A 12,957-nucleotide genomic window follows, 5' to 3' on the forward strand; every position below is an offset into this window, starting at 1 on the left:
CCTCCTCCTCCTCCTCCTCCTCCTGCCGAAGGGAGTCGGTTTCCTGCCGCCGCCGCCCGCTCACTGCGCTCTGGGCTCGAGGCAGCGGCCGGGATGTGCCGTCGGAGCTCTCCGCTACTGCCGCTGCTGCTGGCGCTGCTCAGCCGTCCCGGTGAGTGGGGCCGGGGGGTCCCGGTGGTGTGCGGGGCGCGGGGGAGGATGCGGGTGAGGCGGTGCCCGGAGCGCGGCGGGATGGGCCAGGAGCTGTGCCCCGGCGTGAGGGACACGTACCGGGCATGGGGATGGGACCCCGCTGACATGGGACCCCGCTGACATGGGATGCTGCTGACATGGGACACTTTTGACACAAGACCCCTCCACCGGCCCCAAAGCCCGGCTGCGTCACCGGGTATGCGTCAAAGTGGTGCGGCTGCTGCTCCCTTCCCGAGACCACAGCACTCGGCAGGTCCTGGGGTGGTCCCCATGTCACCAGAACACCCAACAGGGGGCTGTGCAGGGAAGGGAACCCCAAGAGCGCCCTGTGGTTGGTGGCTATGGAGATGGGACTGTTCCGCTGCCTTCACTGTCAGCCCCAGCAGCGCTGGCGCTGCCCCCAGGAGCCCTCACCCTGTGACCACTGTGGGTTTGCGGGGAGGGTTTGGGGGCACCCACAGCAGGCAGGGGGCTGGGGACATAAGGACATGCCATGCTGGGAGGGACAGGGACAGATAAGTACCAGGACAGCAGCAGTGCCGGGAGGCCCTACGGTCCTAGTCCTGGGTTTGTGCCATGCAGGCCATGCCTTGTGGGGCTGTACTGTGTGGTCCCCATCCTTTGTGGCTGTGTCATATACTCCCTGTCCCGTGGCTGTGTCATACAACCTCCATCCAGTATAGCCGCACCACAAGGTCCGCATCCTATGTAGCTGTGCCATAAGGTCTGTGCCCGCCGTAGCTGTGCCATGCAGTCCTTGTCCTATGGCTGTGCTATACGGTCCCCATCCTACATAGATGTGCAGTAAGGTCTGTGTCCTGTGCAGCAGTGCAGTATAGTCCCCATCCTGTAGCTGTGCCATACGGTTCTTGTCCTATGAAGCGTGCTGTATATTCCCCATCCCATATAGCTGTGCCACTGGGTTGCCATCATCTGTAGCTGTACAATCAGTCTCTGTCCTCAGCAGCTGTGCCAAACAGCTGCTGTGCCATGTCTGCTGTACTTGTGCCATTTACTCCCCATCCTATGTGGCTGTGCCTTACAGTCCCTGCACTAACATGGCTCTGCTATATGAGCTGTGCTCTACGTAGCTTTGCTGTATGGCCCCCACACTACTCAGCTGTGCCTTCTAGTCCCTGTCTTACTGAGCAGTGCTGTAAGCTATTTGGTCTCCATCCTGTGCAGCTGTGCTGTACTGTCCCTGTCCCACATAGCGATGTAATGTAGTTCCCATCCTTCCTATCCGCTTTATGCTCCCTCGTCAGTGTATCTGTGCCATATGATCCATGTCCTAAGTGTTCAGTACAGTCCCTGCCCTATACAACGGAGCAGTGAAGCCCCTGTCATCTGTAACTACATCTCTACAGACCTGTCCTGTGTAGCTCAGCCATATAGGCCACGTCCTATGATGTGGCTGTGCTATACCACCCCCACCATCTGCAGCAGTGCTATATGGCCCCCATCCCATGTCGTGCATCACATAGCTGTGCCTTATACCCCGTGCCCTATGTAGCTGTGCCATACACCCTGTGTTGCCACCTCCCCATGGCACAGGGATGATGACCCCAGGCTTCTGTGCTCCTTTTATTCCTATCCTGGCCCAGCTGAGCCCTGCCAGCTCACTGCACCAGTGTCGGCACGCCGTGCTGCCTGGGAGCATCCTGCTCTGCTGGGACCCACAGCCTGGCAGCTCCAGCCTGGCACCCCGGCACCGTGGGCCTTTGTTCTGTGCCCGGAGCCTTTGATCCGCTCCTAAAAAAAAACAGGAATCCCTCACGCGCCGGGGCGACACGGCAGCGAGGCCGAGGGCGCGCGTTGGGAGGCTGGAAAAACATCAAGTGGGTTTTCTTTCTTTCTTTCAATTTTTTTTTTTTTTTCATTTCCCGGAGTACAAAAATAAATGCGCCCTTATCTGATTGACCCCGCGGGCGCAGGCTGGGCCCAGCTGAGCGCCCTTATCTGATCCTGACATCATGCTGCGGAGCGCTGCCTGCCCCTGGGGGTGAGGACCGTGCCCGCTTGGCACCGCTGCCCCATAGCCCCTCGGCAGCATCCCTGCCCCATGTGGGGCTGCACGGCTGCGTCCCCATCTCCTGGCAGTGTGTCACCGGAGGGGTGACGAGCCACCCGACGTGCCCTGTGATGCCGGGGACCGGGGCCGTGCCCGGTGCCGCCGGGGCAGCAGTGCAGGGAAGAGTGCCGCGGGCTGCGGCGCCCAGATAAGCGGCTGTTTATCTTCCTCCCGATGCTGCGGCCGCTGCGCCGGGGGGAGGAAGCGCTGGACAATAGGTGGGACCTCGGCAGCGTCACCGCGGGGCCTGCGCCGTGACCCCGCCGCCTCGGCCTCGCCACCCCGACGTGGCTCTGGGACGGCACACAGGGCCCTCGCCCCGTCCCTGACATAGGGTGTCCCTGGCACAGGGCGTTACCTCCTCCTGCTTTGCTGGCCCATTGGAGGCCCCCCCAGTGAAGGGATGGTGCTCTGTGGCCATATCTGAACCAAACGCAGTGCCCCCAGCCCCAGGGGACACCCATAGCAGTGCCACCCATCAGTCCCCCAACACTGGGACGGCTCGGGGACAGAGTGCCCCAGGCCACCAGCTCCGCGTTTGCAGGACCGGAGCTCCAGGCAGCGTTCTGCAGTCAGGATTTCCCTTGGCAGCCGCATTGCGGGGACGGACAGTGTCAGCGCCGCCCGCCTCGCACCTCCGCGGGGACAGCTCGGTGCCATTTCCACACCTGGCCCTTCCGATTTCCTGCAGCAGCAGGGGCCGGGGAGGGCCAATCACTGGGGGAAGCCGCATGGGGACAGTGTTTTTTCCAGACCGGATCCGAGGGTCATTAATGGGACCGAACTAGCCAGCACCAGGCGGGTGTCGCAGCACAGCCCCTCTCGCGTGTCCCCTGTCTCCACGCCGCCAGGCAGTGACTGATGTCCCCTTGCTTTCCTCCCAGATCCCATTCCAGCCGAGCACTGCAACTTGCAGCCGGTGACAGCAGAGCCGCCCATCACCCTGTCCTACACCACCAGCACGGTGCTGCGGGGCTGCACCAGCAGCAGCCCTACACACAACAGCCGTGAAGTGCACGTCCTCAGCATCCAGTGGTCCAAGGTGAGCCTGGTCCTTTTCCAGCCCCCCCCCGGGGAAATGCAGCCCCGGCACTGTGGGGCCAGCGAGCTGTGAACGTGTCTGGGGCTGCTGTCAAAATCGTTTCCTCTGAGTAACGAGCAGCGAAAGAAACCAGATTAACCTTTTCCACAATGCAATTTCCCCACATGGCCCAACTTCCCCTCTCGGACGAAGCTGCGGTTTTGCTCTGTCCCCGAAGGGACGGTTTAAATTCTTTATAAAGGCAACTGGGTGAGCTACAGGGACTGTCCCCGCGCTGGGTGTTCCAGGAACCCACGTGTCCATGGGGACAGATGGATGTGAGGAGGGATGGAGGAAGTCACTTGAGTTGAGACAGCCTGCCCAGGGTGCTGACTGCTTTGTGGGTGCTCGAGGCCGGGCACAGCAGGGCAGTGACCCTGGGGCTTCTCCCTGCCTGGCGCACTGCCTAGCCCTGAGGTGGGGGCTTTGGCAGCGCAGGAGGAGGCAGTGTTAGAGGAAAATCAGCTGCAGGAACCAGGCTGGGCTCCCTTTGAGCTGTTGGGGCGCCGGCAAACATAGCACCGTGTTCTGGTCCGCACCGCCTCCCAGCTCTCCCAGTTCTGCTTTTTGGGGCACAGGCAAGGGAGCAGGAAGCCTGGCCCTGGCGCAGGCGCCTGCGAGTGAGCGTCAGGGCCGGGGGTGCCCCAGCTTTGTCACCAGCGGCGGCGGGGGACACGCACTGATGTCACGGCTGCGGCACTCGGCTCGCCGGCACCGAGCCCTGGGGAGCCGGGCAGGGACCCGGCTCCACTCCTAGAAGAATTACTGGAAACTGCTTTCTATAAGCAGATCCCACAAAGCAAAAAAAAAAAAAAAAAAAAAAAAAAAAAAAAAAAAAAAAAAAAAAAAAAAAAAAAAAACCAACACGACACAACAACACCAAAAAGAAAAAAACCTAAAAAAAGGCCGCGGAGGGCGAGACGCAACCTCCATCTCCCTGCACTCGGCGGGCGCCAAACAATGGAGCGCCGCAAAACACGCGGCAGGAAAACCAGCGCGGCTCCTCCTGCCGCCACGGGGCCACCCGGGGTCCCCGGCCACCCACGCGGCCGTGCTCGCTGGATGGGGTCACAGCCGGCCTCCTGCCTCTGTTGCCACTTGCTTCATGCTGTACCAAGGCTGCAGTGGTGCCACGGTGTCAGGATGGAGCTGGGAGAGCCACAGGGGCGCATCCTGGTACCCAGCGTGGGGATGCTCTGGTGCGTGGGGGTGAGGATGCACCGACCCCAGTGCGGGGATGCTCCGGGCCACGGTGTGGGGATGTACTGGGCTGCTGTTTGGGGATGCTCCAGTTTCTGGTGTGGGGATGTACTGGGCTGCGCTATGGGGATGCTCTGAGTTACACCCTGCTGCCTGGCACACAGCACCTGGTCCCTGATGCGCTGACCCCCGTGAAGGGCCACAGCATGGGGATGCTCCTCCCTGGTGTGAGCCATTTAGGGGGTAGCCAGAAGGGCCTGTCACACTCTGTGTGGGTATACACCCACGTGGCATCCCTGCATCCCTCCAGCTGCCCCAGGGCCTAATCTCACAACCCTGCTGCCTCCCACATGGCTCATGTTTGGGGCCAGCCCGATGTACCTCCCTGCTGCCCCAACAGGGATGCAGGAGGGAAGTCAATCCCAGTCATATGCAGTGCTGACCCTCTTCTTGCTCCCCCCAGATCCCTGTCCCCATGCTGAATGTGTCCATCACGCTGCAAGCTGACGACTGCACCCGGCCACCAGTGCTTATCCTCCAGTGCACGCAGTGCTCAGCCAGCATCACCTCCCCGTGCCAGGACCTCGACATCCACACTGTGAGTGCCACAACAGACCCAAGGGAGGGGTTGGAGGGGCTGGGGGTGCCCCTGGGGCGCTTGGGTCCCCTCTCCTGGGGATGATGCTCACGGCTGGGGGACAGCTGGCTGCTGGCAGTGGATCTGAGCACGGGGCAGACCAGGCAGCGAATGACGCATGGCACTTGAAAAAGCTCCCGTTTCCTCCGGCTGCCGGGAGGAAGGTCAGCGATGGGGTTTGGCTCCAGTGAGCTGAGCCGGGGCCGGGAGCTTTGTTAGCAAAATAAACCTCCTGCTTTGTTTGCGGCTAATAATAAAGTGGGCCGAGCTCCTCGCGTGCCGCCGGTCACCCAAAATCCCCGCAGTGTGACCCCAAGCTCAATGGAGTCAGTGCTCCGGAGATGCCAGTCCATCTGGGCTCAGACTGGCACCTCCCATGCCAGGAGGGGGGGTCTTGTGTTTCCCAGGTGGCAGGGAGGGATGCATCCATGTGCCCCGCTCTGCCTCAGCTCCACGTGCTGCTCGCCCACAGGACGCCAGCCTGAGCCCCAAGGTGCAGGGCACGGAGCTGCCAGAGGCCGCCAAGGGAGATCTGCTGGAATGGGTGCGGAACACCTACGGGGGCATCACGTCCTACAGCGAGCTGAAGGACCCACAGAAGATCCACCTCCACCTGGGAAAAAGTGCGATGGGGCACAGGGAGTGGGGGGGCAGGGGGCTGGAAAAGGGGAACGACGGGGTGGCACCGGGGGGGCTGAGATCACCACAGCGCTCCTCCTGGTCCACTATGCTGGAAACACACGGGGCGATGCTGCGGGCACCCTGAGCATGGTGCAGTTTTGGTGGCCACCAGCGCTGCCTGCCCTCCCCGCAGGTAACAGCAGCCCCCTGGACTGCGTCCCCCAGGAGAACTTTGATGCCACGCCGCACCTCGAGGCTGAGATCCTCTTCCATGAGGTGAAGGCCTGCACCAGCAGCAGTGCCCGCAGTGCCAGGACTGCCCACATTGTCCAGCTGCTGCATGAGCCCAGGTACTGGGAAAGAGGTCGGGGTCTCTTGTGGGCACCCCAAGAGCGGCCTAATGCTGGGCTGGGGGTATCTTGTGGCTTTGCAGCTTGCCCATCACGGAGGTGAACCTGATCCTGAGCTGCCCCGAACAGCAGCCGAGCAACCAGATGGTCTTCCTGCAGGGCCCGGCCAACCTCACCTGGCTCCTGACGCTGAACAACTGCAGCATCGGGTTACTGGTATGGCCCTCGCGGCGCTTCTCCCCCTGCTGCCCCCATCCCTGTCTCCGCTAACTCCCTTCTGTGCCATACTCGCAGACCTCTGGCACCTACAAGATCCTGCACATCCCCATGCGGCCGGCCAAAGGGGGGCTGCTGCCCGACACGGAGCAGGGCCTCATCGCCAAAGCCTTTGAGAAGAACTACAGCGTCATCGCCTCCTACTCCGTCATCCCCATCAGCCCCCACATCACGTTGAAGATCCACGAGCGTGGTCAGTCCGCAGCACCTGAATGAGGTCGGGGGGGTTAAATGGGGGGTCCTCACTCAGATCCCGTGCCCTCTCCCTGCAGAGGTGCCGAGGAAGCCGCCCGTGGTGCCCACCTCGTCAACCCCTAGCCCTGACCTCCTGCCCAACAAGCTGCTCATCATGCTCAAGCCCTGGAAGTGCACGGATGACACCATGGAAATCATCATCGCCAGGTCCCACCTGGAGGTGAGGGCAGTGCCTGGGGAAGGGATCGCATCCTGCTCCAGGTGCTGGGGGGCGAGAGGAGGGCTGAGCTGGCACTCCGGAGGGAGTTGGGCAGGATCGGTGCTTTTGTCATAGCCCATCAAGGACGTGGTGAACATCACCCTGCGCGACATCAGCTGCCAGGCGGAGAAGAACGCCACGCACTTCACGCTGCACACCCTGCTCAGCCACTGCGGCACCTCGCTGGAGAGCCACGGCCATGCCAACAACGAGGTGAGCGCTGCCGGCCGTGCTGCTGATGGGGAGACCCTGGAGCCACCCCAGCCCCACGGGGAGACCCCGGCAGTGGAGATGCTCATGGGGACACCTCCACGGCCGGGCTGACTGAGCCTTCCTCCCCTCCTCACAGCTCATCCTCAGCCTGTCCAAGGGCTCGGTGCTCAGGAGCGTGCGGGTAAGTGTTGGTGGCAGTGTCACCAACCGGGGGTGACGCAGAGTGGTGGCTGACGCCGTCCCTGCCCTCAGGTGGCCTTCCAGTGCCCGATCCCACGGGAGCTCTTCCTGCGCCTCTTCCCCACCGCCGCCTTCGAGGCTCCACAGACGGAGCTGGAGGTCAACAAGGAGGTGTTCGTGCAGGTACCGTGCACGGGGCCCAGGCACCGGGGTGGGGACCGCACAGTGGGCTGGTAGTATCCCTTATGGTCATCCCGTCCCCATGCAGGCATCCATGCACTTGGAAGACTACCCTGCCGACCTGCAGCTCAAGGAGTGCTACCTGACGGCCCCCGGCACGGAGCCGCTGCTGCTGGTGCAGGGCAACAAGGCGCAGAGCTCCAGCGTGGCCATGCTGGAGGAACCCCCCAGCAACCGGGCCAGGAAGGTCTGGCGCTTCCGCTTCACCTACACCATCCCCGAGGGCAGGCACGTCCCTTTCTCCGCCACCCTCAAATGCAAGGCTGGGCTGCAGGTCAGCATCACCCCCACCCGGCACCACGGTCCCCCTAGGCATATCGATGGGCTTATCACCAAGCTGGGAACGGCATCCTTGCTCCCCAAAGCCCTTGGGCATGCGACACTGAACCGCATCCCCATGGGATGGTGGCACTGGGGCCGGAATGTCCCCGTGCTCACCCCAACCCTCTGCCTGGCAGAACGACACCATCTTCGAGAAGGTTTTGGAGGTGAAGGTGAAGGACGTCTGGCGGCCGCCCAACAGTGAGCTGGGGACACGGGGCAGGGCGGGGGGACACTGCTGGGTCTGGGGAAGGTGCCCCTGCACTGACGGCCTCATCCCACTGCAGACCAAGGGCTGGGGCTGACCGCTGTGCTGGGCATCACCTTCGGAGCCTTCCTCATCGGCGCACTCCTCACTGCCGGGCTCTGGTATATCTACTCGCATACCCGTGAGTATCTCTGGGGCAGATTTTGGGGGGGGCCCACTCACACGTCCTCCCATTGCTGGGAAAGCCATCCTCCTCCCCGCTCCCAATCCTCCCGCACGTCCCCAGGCGGGGGGCTGTCATGTTGCTATCTCCCAAACATCCCCTTTTGGCCGAGGCATCTCGTGAGAGCGAGCCAGCCATGGTCCCCAAGGTCCCCACTAGCCCATCACCATCCCTCGTCTTATCGGGGCCGGGGGGGCAGGGAGGGGGTGCAGAGCTGTGTTGGCCGGGGAGCGCGAGCCCCGCGCCAGGGACGGGTCCCTTATCAGGGCTGGAAAGGTCACGTCCAGGATGAGCCATCCCCTGCCGGCGCCGACTTTTGTTTTTTGGCCCTACATTATTTTTCTTTCCCCCCCCCTTCCTACCCCCTCCCTGGACCGGCGGCGTAATGCAGGTCCCATCTCCAAACTGCAGCCGGTTTCCACCACAGCGCCGGCCTCGGAGAGCAGCAGCACCAACCACAGCATCGGCAGCACCCAGAGCACCCCGTGCTCCACCAGCAGCATGGCCTGACCCCCCCGGGCCCCCCCTCGGCCATCACTCCACCGCCACCACCGGCTCAGCCCCCATAAAAGCCTTTTTCTGCCCCAAACCTCAGGCTGAGCCTGGAGGGGGCCACGGCCCCACACTGTCCCGGGGGCCACCCTTACTCATTCAGTGAATGCTTTGGCCCCCCCAAGACAGCCCAGGGCAGGGGGGGGGACACCATGCAACACCTCTCCAGGGGATTCCCAGCATATGGGGGTGTAGGGGACAAAACGTGGGTGCCCCCCAAGATGTGCCCTGACACTTGAGCAATGTTTGCACCCCAGCACCCATGGCCCTTGCGCTACCCTTCTCCCGATAACGCGGCGCAAATACACGCTGAGCAGCAGCAGGGGGGAAGTGGGTGCAGCCCCGATGGGGTGACCCCCCCCCCCACAGTGGCATTGTCCCATAGAGGCAGTGGGCAATGCTGGGAGCAGCAATGGTTTATTGGGGTGGGGGCTGGCGGCCAGGCAGCACCGCGCTGCTACCCCCTCCACCCAGGGCAGTGCACAGACAGCAAGCCAGGCCCTCCTAGCCCAGCTCCAGGTCAAAGTTACAAACTTAATAATAATAAAAACCTACACTACGTTAAATTAGTGGCACGAAGCCTTGAAGCATCACTCATACCTGGGGCACAGAGCACCCACGGAACCCCTGGGGGGAGACAGGGACCTCACAGGCCCCCCAGCAAGAGCCCGGGGGCACCCTGAGTCCATCTCATCAGGAGCGTCCCCCCCACCTCATGGGGGCAGCCACTCCCTGGGCTGGCACAGACAAAAGGCACTGGGGTGAGAAGGGGCAGGGAGAGCCCAGCGTGGGGGGTTCCCATCCGCCTCCAAGCGTCATCCAAAAATTCAAGTCCAATGAGGTGCAGAGCTCCCATCCCCACTACTGGGACAGCGTGGGGTCCAGCAGCTTGAGGACCCCCCCCACCAGGTGCAGGCTGCCGGTGACAAGGACGCGGATGGCAGCAGCCTCCTGCAGCAGCACGGCCCCGCTGGTGGCCACGGGGTGCGGGTGAGCCCCCCCCTTGGAGGCAGGCAGGGGCAGGTGGGGGTCCCGGCCCTGGGTGATCCACTGCAGCGCGTGGGAGATGCATGGGAAGACGAGGGAGGTGGAGTTGAGCGGCCGCTCGGCCGGGGGCACCAGGAGCAGGGCTCCCCGCAGGGGCTCCGGTTGCAGCAGCCCCCCCACCTCCAGGGGGGCCGGCAGCCAGGGGCCCCCCTTCTCCTCCATCAGCCGCGTCCACGTCTTCTGGTTCTCTACGCAGCGTGTGAGGGCGTTCTCCAGCGTCACGTTGAAGTTTTGCTGGTCTGCAGGGGGGACGGGGGTGGGATCAGGGATGGGGTTGGGGTGGAGGGGCCACTCCCAGACCTTGGTACTCACCTGCGTTAGTGGCCACCGACACCTCCGTGAAGTTGGGGCAGAAGACAGCATAGTCAAAGTGGCAGGGCTGCGGGGAGAGGGGGGATCAGTGGGGCAGGGGACACAGGGACTCCCAGGACGCTCCCCCACTGCTACCACGATGCCACCAGGACCTGTCCCAGCCCAGCAGGGCTGGGAGTGGGGGTCAGGACTGCAGCTGGGGCTGCGAGCCCTTTGGAAAGGGGGAGGCATTGAGCTGAGAGACAACAGAATGGCAGAACAGACGGACAGACGGATGAATGGATGGACAGCAGCTCCACCACGTGGCTCCCAGCACCCGCAGCAAAGTGGGGCCCAAGGACAACACTCCCCGGGAGCACCCGAAAACCTCACCAGCAGCAGCTTCAGTAGCGCAGCTGTGTCCCGGTCCCCCGTAGCATTGAAGAGCAGCACCCGCACCTCGGAGCCGCTATGGGGACAAGGGGGTGGATGGGTGCTGCCCTATGCCGCATGTCCTCGTCCCCCTCCCCATGTCCCCTCCTTACTCCTGGGGTTTGTCCTCATTGAGGGCCGCCTGGCGAAACCAGCGGACGCAGGCCTGGACGCTGCTGGTGGTGTGTGCCCCATCAATGTACCACGTCACGGGGCCGTGCGGCAGCACCTGAGTACGGCCCGGCCACTCTGTGTCCCGCAGCCCTGGGGGAGGGGGGGAGCACAAAGCACGGCTGGATCCTGGCACCCCCGGTACCAGGACGTCACCGCAGGGGGATCACAGTCAAGCACAGCCCCCCCGGTGCCCGTACTGCACCTTGGATCATGGCATCACTGGGGCAAAACGTTGGTGCCAGTGGCACCGAGCGCTGTGCCGACAGCTCCGCACTGGGCAGCACGTCCTGCAGCACGCCGGTCCCTGCTGGGGGTGGCACGTTGTGAGCCACGATGGCACCGCTCAGGCCGTGCCCACCCCAGCCCCACACGGGGCCTTACCCTCGTAACCGCGCCGCTGCAGCCACGTTCGCGAGAGCTGCAGAGCCAGCGCCGCATTGGAACGCTGGTGGCTGCCCGCCAGCCCCAGCTCCAGCACCCGCGTCCCCGTCTCGAAGGCGTCCAGTTCAGGGCACAGGTACAGGGGGCACTGAGGGGACAGGAGACTGAGCCCGGCCCCACGAAGCCCCTCCGCCCCAAGGCTCAGCCCCACGCTGCCCACTGAGCTCACCCCACACTCCCGCGCTCGGTCCCGGAGAACCTCCAGCGGCTGCTCGGGCTGCTGCACGGTGAACGCCGGCACGCCGGGCTGCGGGAGATGGGCCGTTAGGATCCAAACCCAGGGCCGGGGTGGGACGTGAGGCCTTCTTCCTACCTTAAAAATGCCGCCCTTCTGCCAAGCAATCTTCTCCACCGTGTCCCCCAGGATGCTGGTGTGGTCGATGCCCAACGAGGAGACGCCGCACACCACCGGGGCCCTGGGGACACGGCGTCAGCGGGGCTGTGCCATGGGGACGGCGCAGGGCCCGGCCTGCTCCTACCTGATGATGTTGGTGCAGTCGAAGGCTCCGCCGATGCCCACCTCCACCACCGCCAGGTCCACCTGCGGGCACGGAACAGTTACAAGTGGGAAAGAGCTCTCAGATCCCCACGACCGACCCCAGCCCAGCCCCACGGACCACATCCTTCGGCACCGCACCTCCACGGGGGACGCCGACCCCACCGCCCCCAGGCAGCCCAGCACCACGCACCTTCTCCTGCAGGAAGACGTGGAAGGCCATGATGGTGAGGAAGCGGAAATAGGCCGGCATGTTGGCCTGTGCCTTGTCCTGTGGGATGGGGGCATCAGGGGGAGGCCGCGGGGGCTCCCCGCACCGCAGCGAGCCCCAGGACCCCCCCATGCCCCACCTTGGTGTCCTGCAGCCGGCGGTACACCAGCCAGAAGTACTTGCTGAACAGCTCCTTGCTCAGCGGCTGCCCATTGATGCGGATCCGCTCGCGCACCTGCACCAAGTGAGGGGAGCTGGGGGGAAGCAGGGCGGGGGGCACGCTCAGACACGTGGCCCAGCCCCCCCCGGGGCCCCCCCGGGTGCCCGCTGCCCACCTGTAGAAGCCGGTCCGCAGCCCGTAGCCACGCAGGATGCGCTCGGTGAAGGCACAGGCTGAGCCCTGGGGATGCACTGACATCAGCACACCAATGGGGGATGGGAGGGGGGGCAAAATGGCAGCGTGCCCCCCTCCTACCCCCCACCCTGGCCTCCCGCTCACCTTGCCCTTCGTCCCCGTGACGTGGATGATGTTCAGCCGATCCAGGTCCTCGACCTGCGGGGTCAGCGCCGCGTGAGCCCCCGGGGCTGTGCGGCAGGCGGGGAGCGGGACACGTGGGGAGGGCACAGACGGCACAGGGGGACCCGGGGGCTCACCCGCAGCCCGCTCCTCTCCAAAAAGCCGCGCATGGCCTCCAGCTGCGCCCGGGGGTCCCCGCGTTCCCGCTTGACCTGCTCCAGGTAGCTGGCGTTGGTCTGCAGCGTGTTCAGCGTGCGGATGGCGTCCTGGAAGCAAGCGGCGGCTGCGGCGCCCATCACCGCGGCCTCGGCCCCGCGCCCCCTGCGGGCTGAGCGCGGAGGGCACCGACCTCCTACCGCCGGGGCAGCCCCCGGGGCACCCACGTGCTCCAGCCGCACGGGGCGGCCCCGCACCGCGCTTCTCCCCCCTCACCGCGCTCACCGGGACCGGAACGCCGCCGCTGCCGCCCTCGCTCCCTTCCCGCGGAGCGCCGGGTACCGGAGCGGTCCCCGACCCCGCATCCCCGCTC

The 12,957-nt window shown here is 64.4% G+C and overlaps 2 protein-coding genes across 3 annotated transcripts in view; one reads left to right on the top strand and one right to left on the bottom strand.

Annotated features, from left to right (window-relative positions):
* ENG (endoglin) lies at positions 1–9,385 on the top strand. Its single transcript, XM_021413609.1, has 15 exons — positions 1–151; positions 3,148–3,305; positions 5,008–5,142; positions 5,654–5,804; positions 5,996–6,152; positions 6,236–6,368; positions 6,447–6,621; positions 6,701–6,843; positions 6,958–7,095; positions 7,232–7,276; positions 7,348–7,458; positions 7,544–7,789; positions 7,974–8,037; positions 8,124–8,225; positions 8,659–9,385. Exons 1-15 carry the CDS (start codon positions 94–96, stop codon positions 8,775–8,777), a joined length of 1,935 nt encoding a protein of 644 aa, XP_021269284.1. The 5' UTR covers positions 1–93; the 3' UTR covers positions 8,778–9,385.
* Positions 9,221–12,957, bottom strand: part of FPGS (folylpolyglutamate synthase) — a 4,283-nt gene continuing 546 nt past the window's right edge. The window contains exons 2-15 of one of the 2 annotated variants that reach the window (XM_021413612.1): positions 12,566–12,694; positions 12,411–12,464; positions 12,247–12,311; positions 12,051–12,165; positions 11,894–11,971; positions 11,684–11,745; positions 11,518–11,620; positions 11,374–11,451; positions 11,145–11,292; positions 10,966–11,067; positions 10,703–10,853; positions 10,551–10,626; positions 10,179–10,245; positions 9,221–10,105 (exon numbers count right to left, since the gene is read on the bottom strand). In XM_021413612.1, coding sequence (XP_021269287.1) covers positions 9,681–10,105; positions 10,179–10,245; positions 10,551–10,626; positions 10,703–10,853; positions 10,966–11,067; positions 11,145–11,292; positions 11,374–11,451; positions 11,518–11,620; positions 11,684–11,745; positions 11,894–11,971; positions 12,051–12,165; positions 12,247–12,311; positions 12,411–12,464; positions 12,566–12,694 — 1,653 coding nt within the window. In that variant the 3' untranslated portion in view covers positions 9,221–9,680. Of the gene's footprint in view, positions 10,106–10,178; positions 10,246–10,550; positions 10,627–10,702; positions 10,854–10,965; positions 11,071–11,144; positions 11,293–11,373; positions 11,452–11,517; positions 11,621–11,683; positions 11,746–11,893; positions 11,972–12,050; positions 12,166–12,246; positions 12,312–12,410; positions 12,465–12,565; positions 12,695–12,957 lie in introns of both variants that reach the window. The other variant, XM_021413610.1, reaches the window with a different exon arrangement.

Source organism: Numida meleagris, chromosome 16, assembly GCF_002078875.1.
Source record: "Numida meleagris isolate 19003 breed g44 Domestic line chromosome 16, NumMel1.0, whole genome shotgun sequence".
Lineage (NCBI taxonomy): Eukaryota > Metazoa > Chordata > Aves > Galliformes > Numididae > Numida > Numida meleagris.